Below are 21,110 nucleotides of genomic sequence, written 5' to 3' on the forward strand. Positions count from 1 at the left end.
CCACTCATGCTCTGGATGCAATCCTACACATCCCACCCTTACATTTATTGATAATGGAGGAGGCCTATAGGAGTGCATCCATATTACCGGGAATATCCTATGTAATGCCGGGAGATCTGGTTGGGCATATGCGCATTCTAGGCATCTTTGAAAATGATGATAGTATTGCAATATCTGACCACATATCACCAACTCTGGTGTTAAATACGAAGTTTAGGGTCCTTATACCTGAAAGGGACGAGTGGTTATCTATGGTCCCAATTTTCAAAGGGGTATCCCAATGGGAACATTCCCATCAATATTTCAGGCGGATATTTACGCCATCCTTATATGATCCAACGAGTGCTTAAGAAGGAGACTAAGGAATAATAGAATATTTGTTATGTCTGATAGTCAGGCTGCTCTTAGAGCATTATCATCATGTGAAGTGAGGTCTGGTGTGGTCATGGACTGCACACAATGAACTTACACTGTGCTGGGTAGCTGGCCATGAAGGTCACGCTGGCAATGAACGTGCTGATTGTCTTACCAACAGGGGCGCTCGACGCTCGTTTATAGGTCCTGAACCGTTCTTTGGCATCCCACGTGGATACACTATGGAACGAATTCGTTCTTGGGTTGAATCGAAATTTGCCCGTTTTTGGGGTAATCTACCAGGTCTAAGACAATCCAAACGATTCATCACCCTATCCAGACGTAGATCCCAGTCGGTGCTTTCGCTCGGAAAGGGTGACTTGAGGATACTTACTGGATTATTCACCGGACACTGTGGTTTGAGGTATCACCAATTTATGTTAGGTAACGTTGAGAATGAACAGTGCAGGTTCTGCGGACTTCATGCCGAAACCTCTGTCAATGCTGGAAATATGCAGAACTAAATGGCTCGGAAGGGCCTTAATGGCCCCGGGAGACGTAATTTATCTCTCACCTAATAGAATACTTGGCTTTATACGTAGCCTAAATATATTAGGATGAAATAAATCTAAGCTGCACAAAAGATCCTTTGGGTCGCAGTTCGTAGAGCCTCACTAATAATAATAATTGCAGATATTTTAATGAAGTTTAGCAAAGTCAGAGCTGAAATGTTTCTGAGATAATTTTGGTGGGTCCTTTAAATTTGAATTTTTTTGATGTTAAATTTTTAATTTAAAGTTAAAGTTTTTGCGATTTTGATGTTGAAGATGAAGTTTTTTGATTTTATATGTTCATAATTTTTGTTCTTTATGACAAGAGCTACAATTTTGCCTCAGAGAGTAAATCAAAATTCCGAACTGTTTGCAAGATATGAGCCTGAGAAAATTAATACTTTTTTGCAAAAATTACACCAAAGCACCAAATCTTTGGGGGTCCATAAAAAAAGTGCATGACTTTGGGGAAAACTGAGAAATACGGCACAGTCGTGAATTATTTATGGAATAACGGTATTTTCGATTATTTCCTTTACGGTAATTTAGCGTTAACTGTAAGTGCTGAGTATAAGGGTATTTTATCATCTTATATTATCTTTTTATCTTCGAATCTTTCAACAGACATTTAAAGGAAGAAAACCTTTAAATGTCTGCTTAAAGAAAAAAATTACAATTTCATTGCCAGTACTTTCACTGACAATTTCAGGCTTATGACAGTGTTTTTGGCTGCTGCTGCTGCTGCTGTTACTGTTTTTGTTGTTCATATTGCCTGCCATTCTTCTGTACAGCTTTCCCCTTCATTTTGAACAATGTAAGCAGTTTTTTCTTCTTTTCTTTCATAAATTTTTTTGTTCGGTTCTTATTGTTGTGGGTGAATGTGGATTAAGCGTCGACAAGTGATAAACGACATTGTTTGGCCTTTTTGGCAGAATTTTCTCTTATACGCTTTTTTTCAGTCACTCAAACTCATTTCATTGTGGTTTTGTTTTTATGTTTTATAGAAAAAAAATAAATAGCCGAGTAAATGTTACCACTAAAACAGTTTATAATATTGCGGATATGAGAATGTATAAGACAATGTGAATGGTGTACGATTGTGTATGTGAGTGTGGCAAGGATTATGTGTGCCAGTGTAAACGTTAAGCTGCAGCAACTAATGCTTAGCAGCTGAACTATTTTGTATTTGGCTTCTTTGGCGCATGCAATTCCTTTTTTGTTTGGTGTAACCCAAATTACAGTTTTTTTGTTTAAAAAACTTATGCACTATAGTTCATGTTTTCTGTTTATAAATTGCAACAACGACAACAATATATATATGAATAATGCAGTAGTACGGTGGCCCTTATATTGGATCTCCCGAGATCTAAAATTATTCTCTATCGTCTAAAAACTAATGTTTAGTGGTTGCTTATTTGAGTTGAAATTTCGAGTTTTTTATGAAATTTAAAAATATCAGGGCCACCCTAATGCACAGTGACAAGAGTTTGTGTAATGTTAAAATTTATACGGATGTCAGTGCATATGTTTGTATGTGTGCAAATGTAATAAAACAAGAACAAGATGTTTTGCATTTTATGTTTAACAAGTTACTGCAAAAAAAATAAGGTTAATATTGAGGTTAAAAAACTAATGAACTTTAAGAGTTGTTTTAACCACACATACCAAACATGTATGAACTTTAACAAATATACAGTTCTTGAAAAGCTTAGGTTTTAAGGAAAGTTCTTGGTTGTATTTAAATATTCATTGACCTTCCATTAATTTTTCTATTTGTTAATTAACTTAATGCAAGCTATTCTAAGATTGTTTCTACCACCTTAGTGGGGAGGGTATTAATTTGGTATGGCCTATTGAAACTGGTTTAAATCGGTCAATTATTTCATTTAGCCCTCATACAAATGTCCTCCCGAAAGACGACGTTATCGGTCATAAATCTTTAAATAAGTATCTACACAAATTTCGCTCCAAATAAGTTTTATATATACGAAATTTATATCACATTATATTATGATGATCGGTCCATAATTAGTCATAGCTCCCATATAAGGCCCGCTTCCGAAAATCACTTTAACGAGTACAAATCGGATAAAAATGTTGGTTACACACAAAATTCAACAGAAATAACTTTCATATAAACATACAGTAGCCCAAGAACTATTAAGTTTCATAATATTTTGAACATTAAAGCCAAAAAAACCAAAAAAAAATTTTCGTTATTTGACTCAGAATCAAAAAATTTAATGACGGTGAAATTTTGGAAGTGATAGGACATGTTGCTAAACCCGACTTAAGTGATGTTGTTTTAATTTTTATTAGTGTGAATTTATTTTTTTAACAAATATATTTCACTACTTTTAACTTACAAATACAGCTTTCAACGAAAGAAATTTAATTTGAATTCCTGTATGTAGTCTTTATTGGGCTACTGTAAACCACACGACCAAATTTCATCGCCATTAAATTTTGGGCCTCCCATATAAGGCCCTCCTCCAAAAATCATTCACGAACATAAATTGTTGAAATTTTAAATGAAAAAAGCAGGGACCGTAAATAACGGTTATCCAGAAAATTTGAAATCAAAAAATCACTAATTTAGAGTCAACGGAGACATATACTGTTATATACCAATAGATTCGTATTGACTCTTTCAGAATCTATGGTGACATTAAAAAATGATCCCAACTCCGCAGTTAACACTTATTTTTCAACGTTAAAATAAAAGATAGCTCAAAAAAGAGTTTTAAATATCCGTCAGAAAAAAAACTCATTTATGACGGAAAAAAATAAAAGTCATTTGAGGAGTTTTATTTTTCCCGTCAAAAAATAAAACTCTTTTGGTTTATTTTCTACTTTTTTTCAGTATTTTCCTTTATTGAGTCTATATGATATAATGAGTGTAGTAATTTATTTGTTTAAGAAAGAAAAACAACAACAATTTAATAATAGGAATCAAACAATAGCAAATTAAAATCATAGAGAAACATAGAGCGGAAACTAGAAAAAAACTCAAACAAAAATATTACTCAAAATAATCACACTTACGAGTGTTGTTTTTGTTTTCACATAGTTATTTCTACTAATACATTCTCACAACTTAGGTTTTTGACAACTGAGTTAGGTCTTTGACAGGAAAGTTTCCGCTCTATGTCTATTCTCTATGATTAAAATCCCAATTGTTTTTATTTTAATGACAATTTTTCAATTGCAATGCAAGTTGCTTTAGAAATTGTTATGATATAAAAGGAGTTTTATTTGCTGACGGGAAAAATAAAACTCCTCAAATGACGTTTATTTTATGACGGAAAAAATTAAAGCACTCAAATGAGTTTTTTTTTGATGGAAAAAATAAAAGTCCTCAAATGATTTTTTTTTTGACGGAAAAAATAAAAGTCCTCAAATGAGTTTTTTTTATGATGGCTATTTAAAACTCTTTTTTTAAGAGTTTCATGAGAACTTTTATTTTTACGTTGAAAAATAACTGTTTTAGATGGATTTTTATTTTTAAAGTCACAAAAAACCTGTTATAAAATAACTTTCTGATATCACTTATAACCGTTACGGTCCCTGGAAAAAAGTTTTTGCTCATTTACTAGGTGTAGGGTATTATAGTTTCTTACTTGTTTTTAAATGAAAAATGTTTAGTTGTTTATTTGAATACATAAAAAATAATTCTTTAACTTTTTGTGGCAACTATAAATTCAGTAGTTAATCTTTTTAAATAATCAGCTTAAATGTGTTTTGTGTATTTTGTTGGTAAAATGTGTAACTAATTATTTTTTTTTTTAAAAAAACAAACACAAACTGCGAAGCGTTTTGCTTGTCTGCAGTTACACCCCGAGTCTCTGGCGGGAATCGAACCCGCAACCCTCAGAGTAATCGTTCAGCACACTATCGACTGTTCTGTCGAGGCTAATATTAGGGACACATGTCCAATATATACAGTCGAATTGTATGGACGATCAAAAGGTAAAAAATCGTATAGCAGAAACGCAATCTACGGAAAATTCTAAGAAAGTTTCCTCAAGAAACCATAGGTCTAAAATCAAGTCATATCTTGCGCATTTCGTTTTTTATCCAATAAAAAAAATAAATACTGAAATATCATTGGATAAAAGACAAAATGCGCAAGATAGGATTTGTTTTTAGACCTATGGTTTCTTGGGGAAAATTTCTTAGAATGCTTTTCTGCTATACGATTTTTCGTGAAAAAAATCGACCTACCCTAATATACAGCGTTACGATCTAAGTCGTATGATATTTCCTTTTGAGTACAGGGTAACTCCTTTTTTATTTTCTCTTTTCATACTAAATTTTTGAAAATATTCACATTCCTTACATTGCCCACATGTGCAGCCAAACACTTTTATTTGGTTGATTACACAAAAACTAAACCAATAAATTTTTTGGCATGATATAGATGATTTATTTCGCTAAAAAGAACTTATTTCCCCAAATACTTGTTTTCTTAAACTTCTACATTAAACACTAACAGACGTGGCACTTTAACCACATAAGCACAGAAAGCAATTGATTTAGTGTCACCAATAAGTTTCAACAAGCTAACTATAGAGCTAAAGTGTCATAAGGAGAAAACATTTTAATTTATGATGACATGAATTATGGCTGCTAAATAAGAGAAAAGAAAACAAGATAATTGAAAGTCAATAGAGTCTAAATAAACCCAATTCGATTAGCAAATGAAACAGGCCATAGTTGAGGACGTTGCAACTACTAACTACATTATACTCGTATGTGTGTATGTGTAAAAAAAGTAAGTAAACTTTGATGGCTTTATAGAAAATTTATCAAAATAAACTCATTAATTCCAACAGATTTATTTAAAATTGTATTTAAAATAATCATTTGAAACAGTTTAATCCGCAAGAAAATTTAACAATCTATATACTACTCGTACTTAGCGTATGAGCAATATTTTTGTGGGTCATTACAAACCATATTACTCATACGTTCAATTAACTTTAACAATATTTTTTTAGTTTTTTCTTTTTTGAAAATTTGTTATTTTGTGGTTTTTTCCAATATGTAAATATTTTTGTTGAAAACGTGTTTATACGTACAGTTTTCGTAATGTTTTTTCAGTCTCAATAACTCATAATCATTTATCTTCATTTTTAACAATGCTGTCAGAAAGTTTTTTTCTCTCTCTCCCATATACATATAAACGAATGTATGTGAATTTATTTATTTTTTTTTTACATTGTTTTTTGTTCTAGGGAAATACAATACACAAGTAAAATCCTTTTGGCAAGCGGGTTGACGTTTGTGCAGTGCGAGGGTTGGTTTAGAAAATGTGAAATGTATAGATTTGAATTTTGCAGCCAATAATACCTGAAACTTCTATAAGTTTCTATCGAATTCGCTCATTTTCACAAAATTGTATGTGCTTACATTTTACATGTGTTTTGTAATTGTAACAAAAACAAAACACATGTAAAATTTACACTCAAAGTACACGCTTGCAAGCACATAACATTTTCTGAACATGAGCGAATTCACTTAATTGTGAATAAATTCGAAAAAATTCCATCGATTTTTATGATCTATATCTTACTTTGTTCCTATTACATGTAGCTTTGCGATAAAGCAATAAATCTAAACAATTTCTGCAGTTTTCGATTTTTCATGATTTTTAAAAACAAAAAAATTTGCTGTTTTCACGTAAAAAATATACTTTTTGCTTTAATTTGTTATTATAACTCCGAAACTACTGAGCCGATTGAAAAGCAATATGTATGAGAAAATTTAAACATAGCATGGAAAAAATGTTTTCAAAATTTAATCACTCAAAAGAAGAACATTAACTACTCAATTTTATGTATATAAAACAAAAAACTAACATTTTGTAAAAATGAGCGAATTCATTTAATTGTAAATAAATTCGAAAAAAAATCAATCGATTTTTATGATCGATATCTTATTATATTGCTATTATATGTGGCTTTCCGTTAATGCAATAAACCTGAACAATTTCTGCCGTTTTCGATTTTTCATGAATTTTTTGAAAACAAAAAAATTAGCTATTTTCACGTAAAAAAATTATTTTTTGCTTAAGTTTGTTATTATAACTCCGAAACTACTGGGCTGATTAAAACGCAATATATAAATGGATTAAAGGATATGTAAATTTAAATTTTTCTGAGTTTATTCTAATAATATTGCACTAACTGTTTTTGGGTAATAATTAATTATGTGGAGAAACATTTAAAAAAATAAACACAATTTAAATTTTTTTTTTAAAACCTCAATTTGCACTACTGGAACCCCAATACATCAAAATTTTGTAGTGGTTTAAAAAGCATCTAACATTTTTTTCGATTTTGTTGCCCTGTGTTATGTATGTTAACTCAAAAATAATGCTAGCCAAAAGGCTGAATATAAAACATACACAAGTTTGAATGCATTGAAATTCCTTCTAAAATTGTATAGTCTCTGCATTCTGCATGAATTAAATCATTTATAATTTCTAACAATTCCGAAAACCTTCCTCCTAGTCCTCGTATGAGAATTTTTTCTTTATTTTATATGCATGTCAAAATGTAAATATTTCATCAAAGTTGCGTATGAATGTATGTAAATACTTATAAATATGTATTTATTTTATGAAATGCTTATATGTAACAGTGAGTGAAAAAACTATGACATTTTAGTAAATGAAATAATCTATTAAATAATCGAAATTCATTATGAATACCATAAACAGGTCATAGGTCATAAAGGCGCTAGATTAAAGAAATTTGAAAATAAATAAATGTCAGAGTTTTGAGTTTATATATGGGGGATTTCATGGCAAGTAAACAAACTTTTGAAACCAATGTATTTCGATCGGAATGAAATCTATTGGGTAGTAATTCAGTCATCATTTTCAGCAAGATGGGTCAAGAACTATCTGAGTTAGAGTAGGTCAAAATTTGACATTTTGGCCAAACAGGTGTTCTTTTCATCCATGTTACTTATTACCTGTTGTTTTTAGAAAAATTGTTCTCAAATACTTTAGCTAATTATTTTTTTAATCTTTTGAAAAAAATTCAACAACAAAAAAAAATAGAAAATGTTTGACTTTTTTTCCAAAATCAACAACTTTTTTGACTTTTATTTTAAAAATGGGCCCTTTTTTGCTCAAAACAAATCTTATTTTCTTTTTGGTCGCTTAGTGGAATGCGAGTGAGATATCTATCAAAATAAATGTTTTTTAACACAAGACATACTATTTTTATACCCTTCACCATGAGTGGCAAAGGTATATATAAGTCTGTCATTCCGTTTGTAATTTCTACATTTTTCATTTGCGACCCCACAAAGTATATATATTCTGAATCGTTATAGATAGCGGAGTCGATATAGCCATGTCCGTCTGTCCGTCTGTGTATTGAAATCAACTTTCTGAAGCCCCCAAATAACTTACATACACGAATGATACATCAATATCTCCGAAATTCTTCCGGCTCGGTTGCTCGATTTTTGACCTATTTTTGACCCATATCTGGATTACTAAATCATTAATATAGACAATATGGATATGATAGATATTTCAAAGACCTGTGCAACGACGTATATAATACCATAGTAAGTTGGACCTACAATGGGTCAAAATCGGAAAAAATATTTTTTAACCCGAATTTTTTTTTTCACCAAAATTTTTTTTCACTAAATATTAAAAAAAAATTTAAAAACTAAAAAAAATTTTTTTTAAATTAAAAAAATAATTATAAAATTTAAAAAAAACAACTGGAAAAAAATTTAAATTTTGTTTACCTAAAAATATTTAAAATTTTTATTTTAAAGTATAATTTGGAGAAGGGTATATAAGATTCGGCACAGCCGAATATAGCTCTGTTACTTGTTTTACATTTCCTTGCTTTTCATCTTAATGTTACATTATTAAGTTTATTTTCTCCCACACTGTAACTTGGAATGCTGGTGTGAAAAATTTCTAGTTTTCTTTTTATTTTTCTTTATTTAACAATTTTGTATTTTATGATTTCATAGTTATAATGGTTGAATTTTGTTTTTAAAAAATATTTATCTTTACTTTTTTTTTCTCATCTACTTTTTCTTATTTTTTTTCCAGTATGGAACGTGATCTGATGACACGCACTGACAGATTCGGTGTGGAAGTACGTGAACGTACCATGTGGGATATACGTGATGGTGTGGTTGGTGCTGAAACTTTTGTACCCAAACATGTTGTTATCACAACATGGAAGAATGTATCATTTGCTGGTGGTATTGATAATTCCTTATTTACGGTAAGTGGTGGCATGGAATGAATGAATGACTCTAAACACACAGACAAATCTAACAACAACAAAAAAATAGTTGGTGGCAGAAAAACGGGTATTTGCCAACACATTATTTGGACAGTATTCTTTGCATATTTTTCTATTTTATACTTTTTTTTGGGGGAGGGAGGGTGTAACTAAATGATTTATGTTTATGGCATGCATAAATTTTATGAATTTAAAAATTCAATTTGAAAATTGTTGTTACCTTTCTCTAAAATTTTTTTTAAATAATTACATTTTTTTTAATGTGATTTAAATTGACGTTTTGTTATTTAATCATTTATTTCAACCAGGTCTTTATTAATACATCCTTCTTTTTAAAATTTTTAATTTATTTAATCATTTAAAAATAATAATAAATTAATTAACAGCTTTATACTTACATATATGTTTCAATGTATATTCAGTTATGCAGAATTTTAAATACCCTTCATCCAAAGCAATAATCAATTTGTTTGATTTTCAATACGAAAGCACTTAGAATAATAACAAACATTCTAGTTGAATTTATTAAGTATTTTTATTGTATTTGGAAAGTGAACTTGATTTCCACTGACAAACAAACTAAATTGACTTAGAACTTCAATAAATATATGTTTATGTTTTGTGGTTAGATATTTCTATAAAAGTATCATACACGAAATGACAACCACCATCACGAGTCTTTGTGAAGTGTAAAATAATAAAACGGATATTGAAAAACACTCACATGAATGAATTAATTTAATTACAGATATATTATATTCATTAGAGTGGCTCTCATATTAGAATTTTCTTTGGTACTCCCAAGGTATAAAAATATTCTCCGAACCAAATGCATATTTTATTTGAAATTTCAGGTCAAAGTATCAATATTTAAAAAATTACTCTAATTAAATGTTGAAAAAAACCAATCTGAAAATGATTCTGTATTTAAATATAAAAATGATTTTATTGTTTTTACCTTTTAAAAACTGTGGTTTATTTACTAGTTTAAAATTTGTAACAACTTTTTATTTATTCAAATGTACAGAACAGCAGTTTAAATAGTCACTTTGTGTGTTAATAAACACAAACGTGTTTATTTGCATTTGATCTAAAATTCCTAAGATATAGACCAGTCTAATATATATGCTACGTTAAAACGTTTGATGTTTAAAATAATTAATATGGAAAGTATTTAAATGACATGGAGGCCCTTAAGTGTTTCAATCAAATACAGCAAATTTGTATTTCCTCTAGTCTAGTTCAATTTTTTACATTATTTTTTCATACAGTGCGTATGAGTGATATTTATTTACACAACCTAATAATTAACTGTTTATGGCAGCCAAAAGCAAACTTAATTAAATAAAAATGTTAATAAAGCATTAATTAAAATTATTTTTATATATAAAACTTACAAATTATAATATTTAAAATGAAAAAAATATTAATAATTTATAATTTTTTGCTAAACTATTTTTAGACTAACACATTCCAAATGGTTTTGGCCACCGATGAAGTCTACACTTATGCCATTTTCAATTATGATGTCATTAACTGGTCTGCCCACACAGAAGCTGGTGGTGATACCACCCATGGTGAAGGCGGTGTTCCTGCATTTGTAAGTAGTTTGTGTTATTTTTATTTTTTTATTTTTGCATAATTTTTTTGTTGAGGTTTTTGTTAATCTCTTTTGTGTTTTTGTTAAAGTTTCTGTTGTGCGTATGAGTATGAAAGGCTGTATTATTGTTATATTTTTTTTTGGTGGTTAGGAATTAAATTTAATCTTCTTAATAGTTTGAGTTATTCCAGGCTGCCACCATTTGCGTAAAGGAAATTTATTTTCGGATTGTTTGCATTAAGGTTGTTCGTGTGTGTGTATTTTGTTGAAGAAAGCTCATTTAACTTTCCCTGATTCTAATCACGTTTTTTAACTTAGTAAAATAGAAATTATATGTACATATATGCTAGTGCACTTAATTTTACACTTTAATCAAGTTTGCTTTTATTTTGTTTTGGAGTTTTTGTTTTTTTTACAACATCGTCGTCAACACTAAAGGCAATGGCTGTTCTATAGTAGGATGGCCCCCCAAAAAACTTGTAATTCTAAAATATCGTTTATCAAAATTTTGGTCCTGGCTTCAGTATTTTTTGAGCTGGATCAAATGATACATAGGTCCCTTTTAAATATTTTTATGACTTTTTATACCCTTCACCATGAGTGGCGAGGGTATATATAATTTTGTCATTCCGTTTGTAATTTCTACATTTTACATTTGCGACAAATCGTTATAGATAGCGGAGTCGATATAGACATGTCTGTCTTTCTGAAGCCCCCAAATAACTTACATACACGAATGATACATCAATATCTCCGAAATTCTTCCGGCTCAGTTGCTATTTAAAATCGAGAAAATCGGTCCACAAATGGCTGAGATATAAGGAAAAAAGCAGGACAACCTCGATTTTAAAATCATTAATATAGACAATATGGATATCTAATGATAAATATTTCAAAGACCTGTGCAACGACGTATATAAGACCATAGTAAGTTGGACCTACAATGGGTCAAAATCGGAAAAAATATTTTTTAACCCGAATTTTTTTTTTCACCAAAATTTTTTTTCACTAAATTTAAAAAAAAAATTAAAAACTAAAAAATTTTTTTTTAAAATTAAAAAAAAATTAAAAAACAATTTCGAAAAATTAACTGAAAAAAAAATTAAATTTTGTTTACCTAAAAATATTTCAAATTTTTATTTTAAAGTATATGTTGTTGAAGGGTATATAAAATTCGGCACAGCCGAATATAGCTCTCTTACTTGTTTAATATTTCATGTATCCTACCTTTTGTAGTTTGGTAACGTTACTCTTTTATATATAGATGAGGGATTACATGTCAGGTGAATTAACTTTTTGAATCGATTCCCAGCAAAAATTTTGTGAATTTTTGTAATGACAACTAGTTATTTCATGCATTCTTTTGTAAGGAGTGGTGGTTACCCAGCACATTATTTTATTTACTAGAATAACTACTTATTTTTATGCAGGCTGGTAATGAACTTTTGCATTTAGCACAGCTATCTAGTGTGTTTGACTGGAAAACGGGAGGTTAGTGGTTCGCCACCTGTCAAAGCCATTAATTTTTTTGTTCATATCATATTCATTTATATGTTGATGTTAAAACTATTGTTAACTTACAATAAAATAACTCGTACATGGAGCAGTGAGTTAGCAGCTTGACTATCAAACACAAGCAAATAATGTAACTGTTCGATTCCCACACAAGGCAATATTTTTTGTGTTTTTTTTTAGCTACATATTCTTGTTGTGAATTTACTACTTATTTCTCAACTGATTGTAAGTACATTTGTAAGCTTGACCCCTGATTTTTTTAAAAATCTCGAACAACGGTAAGTAGTGTTTCAGTAAAATAATAAGTAGTTATCGCTTTACTCCAATTATACTTGCTGGCTTACTAGGTAAGTAAAGTTTTTGCTGGGTTTACACCAAGGTTAGTTCTATTATATAGTAATTCAGACACAATTTTTCAACAAAATCGGTAAAGAACTGTCTGAGTTAGAGGGCGTCAAAATTTGACATTTTAGCCAAACAGGTGTTTTTTCTCATCCATGTAACTTATTACTTAAACAAATAGTTTAGATAGCTATGTATTTCTTCAATCTGTCGAAAAACAAAATTTAAATTTTTTAAATTTTTATTCCAATATCAAAAATTTTGTTGACTCTCAAAAGAAAGCTTTGATTTTTTCTTGAAGACTTAGTGGGATGCGAGTTGGATATCTATCAAAATAAATGTTTTGTTCATAAAACATACAATTTTTGACTTTTTTTTTGCAAAATGGACCCTTTTCTGATTTTTTTCTTTTTGCTCAAAAGAAAGCTTGGGTCTATTCCTTTAAGAGCTAAGTGTTTTGTAACTCAAGATATACAAAAAAAAATTTTTGGAGCAAAACATAAAAATGGCTCCATTTTAAAAAAAGTTAGATTTTGAAAAAATAGTTTATCTTGAGTTACAAAATACTTATTTTAATAAATATCCCAATCGTATCCCACTAAGCGTCCAAAAAGCTCTATCCAAAATGCTCAATTTTTAAAAAAATGTTAGATTTGGCAAATAAATAGTAAAAAAATGTATGTCTTGAGTTACAAAACATTTATTTTGATAGATATCCCACTCGCATTCCACTCAGCAATAAAAAAGCTCTTTCAGGAAAATACCTAAGCTTTTTTTGGAGCAAAAAAATAAAAAACTTTCCATTTTGAAAAAAGTCAACAAACTTTTTGATTTTGCAAAAAAAAAGTCAAACATTTTATGTTTTGAGTTACAAAACATTTATTTTGATAGATATCCAACTCACATCCCATTAAGCATCCCACGAATGTCGCCTTTCAAAGACGTTTCACCTACTGTCAATATTTCATATGTTTGCTTTTCGAGAAATATGAAAAAAATCATAAAAACCTTAAAACGGACTTTCTATCCTTTGACCCAGCTCTCTTCAAACAACACTTTAATTTTAGTTGGGAACCTCGAAACCTTATTTTTTCTCCATACACAGAAGAAACTATATTTCAATTCAAACATTTATCACATATTGAACTGGTTTCAATTATTTCATAATAGAATCAAGTATTCATGTGCTCAAAAACAAAATTTTCTGATATTTTCTATTGAATTTTGAGTTTTGAATTTGATAATTTTGATATTTGAATATAAAATTTTCGTTATTGATTGAACTTTAAATACAAAAATTATTGAATAGATAAAATAAAAATATAATTGGGGGATTCAAATTAGGTCGTATTGTCATAATGTCGTAAAATATTTTTTTAGTTTAAACAAATTCTTGTTGTGCTGCAAACAAAAAAAGTGTTATTTGATGACAAACCAATAAACATAGTTCTAAAAGTCTTATTAGTTTATTACTTTTTTGTTTGAAACCCAACAAAAATTTATTTAAACTAAAAAAATATTTTATGACATTATAATACGACCTAATAGGAGACAGTTTGAATCAAATAAATAAAGATAAAAATTATTGAAAATAACAAAAATGTGTTTTCAATTACGAAAATTATCTATTCAATAATTTTTGTATTTAAAGTTCAACCAATAACGAAAATTTTACATTCAAATATCAGAATTATCAAATTCAAAACTCAAAATTCAATAGAAAATATCAGAAAATTTTGTTTTTGAGCACATGAATACTTGAATCAATTATGAAATAATTGAAACCAGTTCAATATGTGACTGATATTTGAATTGAAACGGTTTAAGAAATAATTTTGTCTGCGTACAAACGGGACCAGTTTAACGATTAAGGTGGTCAGATTAATTTTTAGAGTGAGGGAATTCATTTTTTTAAAAACAACCATATGGCATTTGGTGAAAGGCCGAAAAAAACTATACCATTCTTCACAACTTTTTACAAACGCCTACATATGGGAACTACATAAGGGCTTATAACGTCTAATATTAGAAATCATTAAATAAAAATTTGATTAAAGGCTGGTCCTCCCAATTATAACCTACTAACACATGTTTTTTGTTTTTATATAAAAAAAATTCTTTTTCTCACCCACTTTTCCTCTTAATCACTTGTGTATTTTTGCAATATTTTCAAATTAAACAGATAAAGTTTTTAATTCCTAATTTTTGTATGTGTGTCAGTATGTGGATTTATGTATGAGTATGTTGCATACAAGAATAACAATACGTGAGAATCATAAAATAAAACTTTAGCACCTACACATTGAACCTGGGAAACTGTGTATTACTTTATTATTAAAGAAGTATTTGTTTGATTAAACTTTGACCTGGTCTTATGTTTTATGATGAATATAAATATTTTTCTAAACAGTTTTGTTTTTCCAACGAGAAACTCAAAACTTCGAATATTTAATTTTGTTTAAAATTAAAAAGTTTTAATAACATAACAGTTTTGAGATTTAAAGTATGAGCATGACTGCAAAACGCTCATTTAATGCAATACCGAACAGTGGTTTAGAAACGTTTTTTTTTAAGAAATAAGTGGCTTAGTTTTAGCGCCACTTCAGCCTAATACTTATTAATTAAAATATAAAATATAAAATTAAGATAGTCAGTTTAAACTATTAAATTTGCTCTTAAAAAGAATTTAGAATATTCTAAGAATATTATATCTTAAGTATATTTGTTGAGTTTTGTATTCAACTCACTTTTTTTTTTAGCAATTTTAATTAATTTTCACTTTAGGTTCTAAAATTTCCCCTTGGATATGTTATTTAACAAACGAACTTGTCTCATAAAGAAAATGTTGAAGAAAAAAATAGTTCTACTGTCAACATTACAAGATTATAGTATAATACTCGTATTTTTGAAAGGAAGTACTTGAATCTGTCTAAACTAGTATTCCTCAGACAACTGCTTATAATTGTTCAAGCGAAATGTGAAGATGTGTGAATGATGTGGCTGCGTAGCAGTCTGGTTGGGTGTAGGAGAAAGTTTCCTTTGTGAATCTTTTAATTTTGTTAAATGCAAAAGTTAGAAATTGTTGTATGTATGTACTTATATGTAATGTAGTTATTGTTATTATTATTATTATTGTGTTATGTAAGCTTAAGGGTATTTTCTTCTTAATAATGTTGTTTTTGTTTTTAACCACACTCTGTAAAGTCTTCCTACTTCTTTGGGAATATGTAGATCACAAAAGAAATTCAAAAACTTACTTAAGTAAATTAAAATACATACTAAGTAAAATTAAAATAATAAAGATTATTAAACATTACTGCCTCTAACCGATGTTGACTTTGACATGTGTGAGAAATAAAGTTAAATTTTCGTTCGAACTTAAAAATTTATTAAAAAGTTTAAAAACTTTTGTTTGGCAAATAATTTTGTTCAAGAGCTATGTTTCAGAAATTTATGTATGTTATTGTTTAAGCATTATTTTTATTGATTTTATAAATATTTATGTGACATTGTGTTATGACCACATACATACATATAGATATGGGCAATTCCATGTAATCGTACGTGACATGTGTATGCCTGTAGAGTGGAATAGTTTTAGCAAAAATAAGAGTATGTATCTGAAAAATAATTGGGTCTTGTTCTATTAAGAGGGTACATTGTTGTCCAAAATATCGAACGATATAATAAAATATCGTACGTGACATAAAACGGAAGTAATTTTGATTTCTTACACTAAACCAAATATGTTTCCTTTACAATCCGTCATATTTAAGCAAAAACAATAATTTGATGATTTTGTAATAAATAAAATTTAATATTGTATGTGACCGTACGTGCCAGATTTTTCTCTTATAGTAAAACCATATATAAAATATATATTCGTTTTCAAACAACAAGGTAATATAACAGAGTCAAATTTAATTTGCTAATTGGGAGCTTAATTTTCGCCGCCATTTTAGCCTAAAACATACAAATTAAATTAAAAAACAAGTAGGAAAGTATGGTCGGTCAAGCCCTACCATATAATACCCTACACTAAGTAAAAGAGCAAAAACATTTTTCTTTTAAAATTCAATAATTTATATTTTTGAGTGATTTTCGGAAATGGGACTTATATGGGGGCTATGACCAATTATGGACCGATAACGATGAAATTAGGTCGATTTATGTCTATATGAAAGTTTACTATGTTGCAATTTATGCACGTTAAAGTGATTTTCGGAAGCGGGTCTATATGGGAGCTATGACTAATTATGGACCGATCGTAACAAAATTTGGTGACATGAATTTTGTATATATAAAACTTATTTGTAGCGTAATTTGTTGAGATACATTTATAAATTAAACATTTATGACCGATAAAGTCCAATTTCGGAAGGACATTTGTATGGGGGCTAGGTGAAATAATGGACCGATTTCAGCCAGTTTTAATAGACTTGGTCCTTGGGCCGAAAAAATAATATGTACCAAATTTGATCGAAATATCTTCAAAATTGCGACCTGTACTCAGCGCACAAGGTTTACATGGACAGCCAGCCAGCCAGCCAACCAGACGGACGGACATCGTTTAATCGACACAGAAAGTTATTATAAGTCGATCGGTATACTTTAAGGTGGGTGTTAGACAAATATTCTTGGGCGTTACAAACATCTGCACAAACGCATAATACCCTCCCCACTATGCTGGTGTAGGGTATAATTAAATAATAGTCAGTTTAAGCTATTATTTTTGCCCTTAAAACATAGTAACATTTTAGTGTTTTCTTATATTCAAATCATCTTGAAAAAAGTTTCAAGGGTTTCAGTTTTTTCAGTCGTGATTGTCATTCTTGTGGAATTGCCCATATGTTTGTATAGAATTAATTTTTTTTTGATATCAATTTAAAAAAAATTTAAAAATTTTTTCATTTACAAACTCAAATTCAAATACACACGCACTGACATAAGCACATACATATTTTTACAACCACATATGAAACATCTGCTTTTAAAAGCTCATCATAAACATTACTTTGTTAGCTTAGAGAGCAAATGTGTTAAATCCACTTTTTTTTTGAAAATTAAGATTTGCATTTTTTTTGGTAAAAATTTCAAAGATTCCAGTCAATTGGAATATATTTAACTTATGTTGTTAAATATATAACTTATTTCAATTATTAATTTATTCATTCAAATCATAATTTATTTAAGTAAATATTAGATAATTTTTAAACATATTATCATCTCGACTGCTAATATCAAAAACTTTTATGAGACCCCTTTCACACTAGGCAATTTAGTTGCGCAAGTCTCTTGCCCAACAACAAAACAGCATGAACAATTTTCTTCTCCTCAACCCGACATTACCTCTGGCATCAACAAACACAAGAGACTTGCGCAACTAAATTGCCTAGTGTGAAAGGGGTCTAACAATAGAGACTTCAAATCAAACACGATACAAGTTAAGAAAACAATTTATAAGAAAATGTCTTTAGTCTACTAAAAATAAAAACATATAACACAGAATTAACAGATTTCAAAAATATGTAAAACAATGGACTTTAACTAGAAAGTTGTTTGTGTCTCCTGTAAAATTTGTGAAAAGGGACTTACTATGTTTGCACACTAAGCTAACAAAATGTTTTAAACATCTGTATGTGTATATAATTTCCTAGGAGAAATAATATGCAGTAAAGAGGCCATCCTAGAGGCCTTATTTTGGAGACATAAGGACAGTTAGCCGTATTGCGATATGGTTTATATTTTACACGGCGCACAAATCGCATAGTCGATATCAAAATATAATAACTAGGGGGCGGATTTATATGCAAATGCATGTTTTTTCTCGAACGTCCAAATACAATGTAGACCAATTATCTATCCGAATCGCACATTTTGCTGCAAAATGGCATCGATTTGTTAGTGCATATTTTTGCATATTTTATTGATAATGCTTATTTTGTTATATTTTACTTCAAAATGCATATTTATATGCATATTATGCCAATTTTTAATAAAAATATAATTGTCTGTCATTAATGGGCAATACATTGTATCGACAACAATTTTTTTTGTCGAATTTATTATAGAAATAGCAGTAGATAACATTTACTAACTAACTTCTTTCGACATCGAGAAACTGGCATTAAGTTCTTCATTGATTTAACAGTAATTGAAAATTATCATTTCAAAACATTTTTCTTCAAAAAAGTTTAGTTTTTTTAAGTATCAAAAAAAAATTCATTAAATGTATCGAAAAACATTCATATTTGTTTTAATTGCAAATTCGATTTATAAGAGATTTCGTTATCGAAAGATTCACATACACAGTTACCGCTCCTGATAGTCATTTCTACGAGACTGTCGTAAACTAGTGATTTTGGAAAACTTAGAGACACTATAGATTACATAGAGACACTTAAGTGATAATTGTCTTTATGCTAGATTCCATGGGATGTATAAAGTAACCAATTGACTTCTTTCTGCATTACAAATAGCACGTCAAATGACCCAAAATATATAAATTGGAGTCGGCCAAGTGATCAGATATTATTTCCCTCTATAAGGGATACATTTACTAATTGCTTGGTTATTACGAGATAAAAATTAAGGTTGGATGCTACTTTACAGCACGATCAAAATAGAGAAGCTCTAAAGATTATGGCTTTAAACTAGTATTCATACCAAGATATTACAATTAATATATCGTCCATCGTTTTTTCAGAAGAAAAATTATTTTAAAAATAGTTTTAGAACTTTAATTGTATAATTCCTGGTATAATTTAAAGAGTTCTAACTGCTGGCAACAGTGTTGTGTATTTTTTTGGACATTTCGAATTCCATACTTAATTATTTTATGTTTCTGCACAAAAATATAAGTGCATATTTTTTAAATTTTTAGGTCATATTTTGATTTTTTTGAAGCATATTTTAGGCGCATATTTTCCAATAATAAATGCATGAAAATCCGCCCCTAATAATAACCCATGTTAGATGGCCAAATATGTTCTTAATTATTTTGGAAAGGGTTCCGATAACCCCGGCCCTGGTATGAATATTATAGCCAAAAAACGAAAAAATTCCATTTTTGGGAATTGCAGGATTTCAAAATTTGATTTTATTTTTCTAATATCTTTGCTCATGTCAAATTTAATTAAAATCAGACTAAGGGTTTAGAAGTTACAGATTTATTTCACTCCTTTTTTCTATACCACTGTGCGGCATGTCATTGAGAGCAAGGTCTTGTCTACTCGCTACTTCTTCCAAGACTGATAGATGGCCTTTTAGAAGGTCATCCATTGAAGGCCTGTAAGGAGGCCTTTCAGGTAATGCCTCATAGAATGGCTACATATGAAGTTTTATTAAAACGGCTGAAAATGAAAGCTTAATTGTAGGTCTGCTTAATCAAGCCTTTAAAGAGTATTATAAGGGAAAATATTTTTCACAATTGATCATAAAACCTAATGAATGAACTTATACATAATGTAACTTATTCAAATGTAATAAAATACAAATTGTTTTTCTAATTATAAAGAGAATAAAAAGAATTTTATTATAGAAATACAACATAATTTAATTTTAAATACAAATTGGTTAGACCTTATTTTGCAATGCAATTTTGAATGTATATACGATATTTTAGAACTCTAGTCTTTCTAAAGCATCTGCTAGGAGAAGGCAGAGTGGCAGAGATCGCATCTTTTATAATGTGTAAATATGTCTTTTAGAAGGCCTACAAAGTGAAGTCCTGGCATTTTTTCCCACTGGATTAGTCTGTGTTTGAGCGTGTTTAAGTATTTCTGTCTGGGTATTTGTAAGAGTCTGTGTAACAAATTAAATTTTATTTTATATGAAATCGAAACTAAACCACAAACATAAATATATTGGGAATATTGTAAAAACAATTTGATTGAATCATTGTAAACTTAAAAATGCTGTACATTTCATTGAACATACACAGACTAAACGTTTAATTTATGTTTATCATGAGTTATGTAATTGGAATTTTATTAAACTTTTTCCTCTACTTGTGGCAAATAAGGTAGGGTTGTCAAATTATTCGAATAATCCAGAAAAAAATCCATTTTAGTTTCCTTTAGAATAAAAATTTATTCGATGAAATTACACAGGTCAACAGCAAAAAACCAATATATGGATTTGATGCACCATGGCTACCTAAGTAAAAAAATGGTAAAATTTTTCCATTCTGTGAAGAGATTTTTTTAAAAATATTTTTTAAGTAAAATTATAAATTTCTTTAGATGTTTCTCCACATAATTAATAATAAATCAAAAACGGTTAGCACGATATTATTAATATAAATTTAGGAAAATTACATAACCTTTAATTCGTTTATATATTGCATTTTAATCGGCTCAGTAGTTTCGGAGTTAAAATAACAAATTAAAGCAAAAATATTTTTTTTACGTGAAAATAGAAATTATTTTTTATTTTAAAAAACTCATAAAAAATCGA

The 21,110-nt window shown here is 29.0% G+C and overlaps 1 protein-coding gene across 5 annotated transcripts in view; it reads left to right on the forward strand.

The window, feature by feature from the left end:
* The window catches only part of mesh (sushi domain containing 2 mesh), a 97,446-nt gene that overhangs the window by 41,123 nt on the left and 35,213 nt on the right, over positions 1 to 21,110 (forward strand). For all 5 annotated transcript variants that reach the window (XM_065515982.1, XM_065515978.1, XM_065515979.1 and 2 more), the window contains exons 5-6: positions 8,998 to 9,175; positions 10,659 to 10,796. In XM_065515982.1, the coding sequence (XP_065372054.1) occupies positions 8,998 to 9,175; positions 10,659 to 10,796 (316 nt within the window). The remainder of the gene's footprint in view (positions 1 to 8,997; positions 9,176 to 10,658; positions 10,797 to 21,110) is intronic.

The sequence above is a fragment of the Calliphora vicina genome, chromosome 1 (assembly GCF_958450345.1).
Source record: "Calliphora vicina chromosome 1, idCalVici1.1, whole genome shotgun sequence".
In the NCBI taxonomy this organism is placed as follows: Eukaryota; Metazoa; Arthropoda; class Insecta; order Diptera; family Calliphoridae; genus Calliphora; species Calliphora vicina.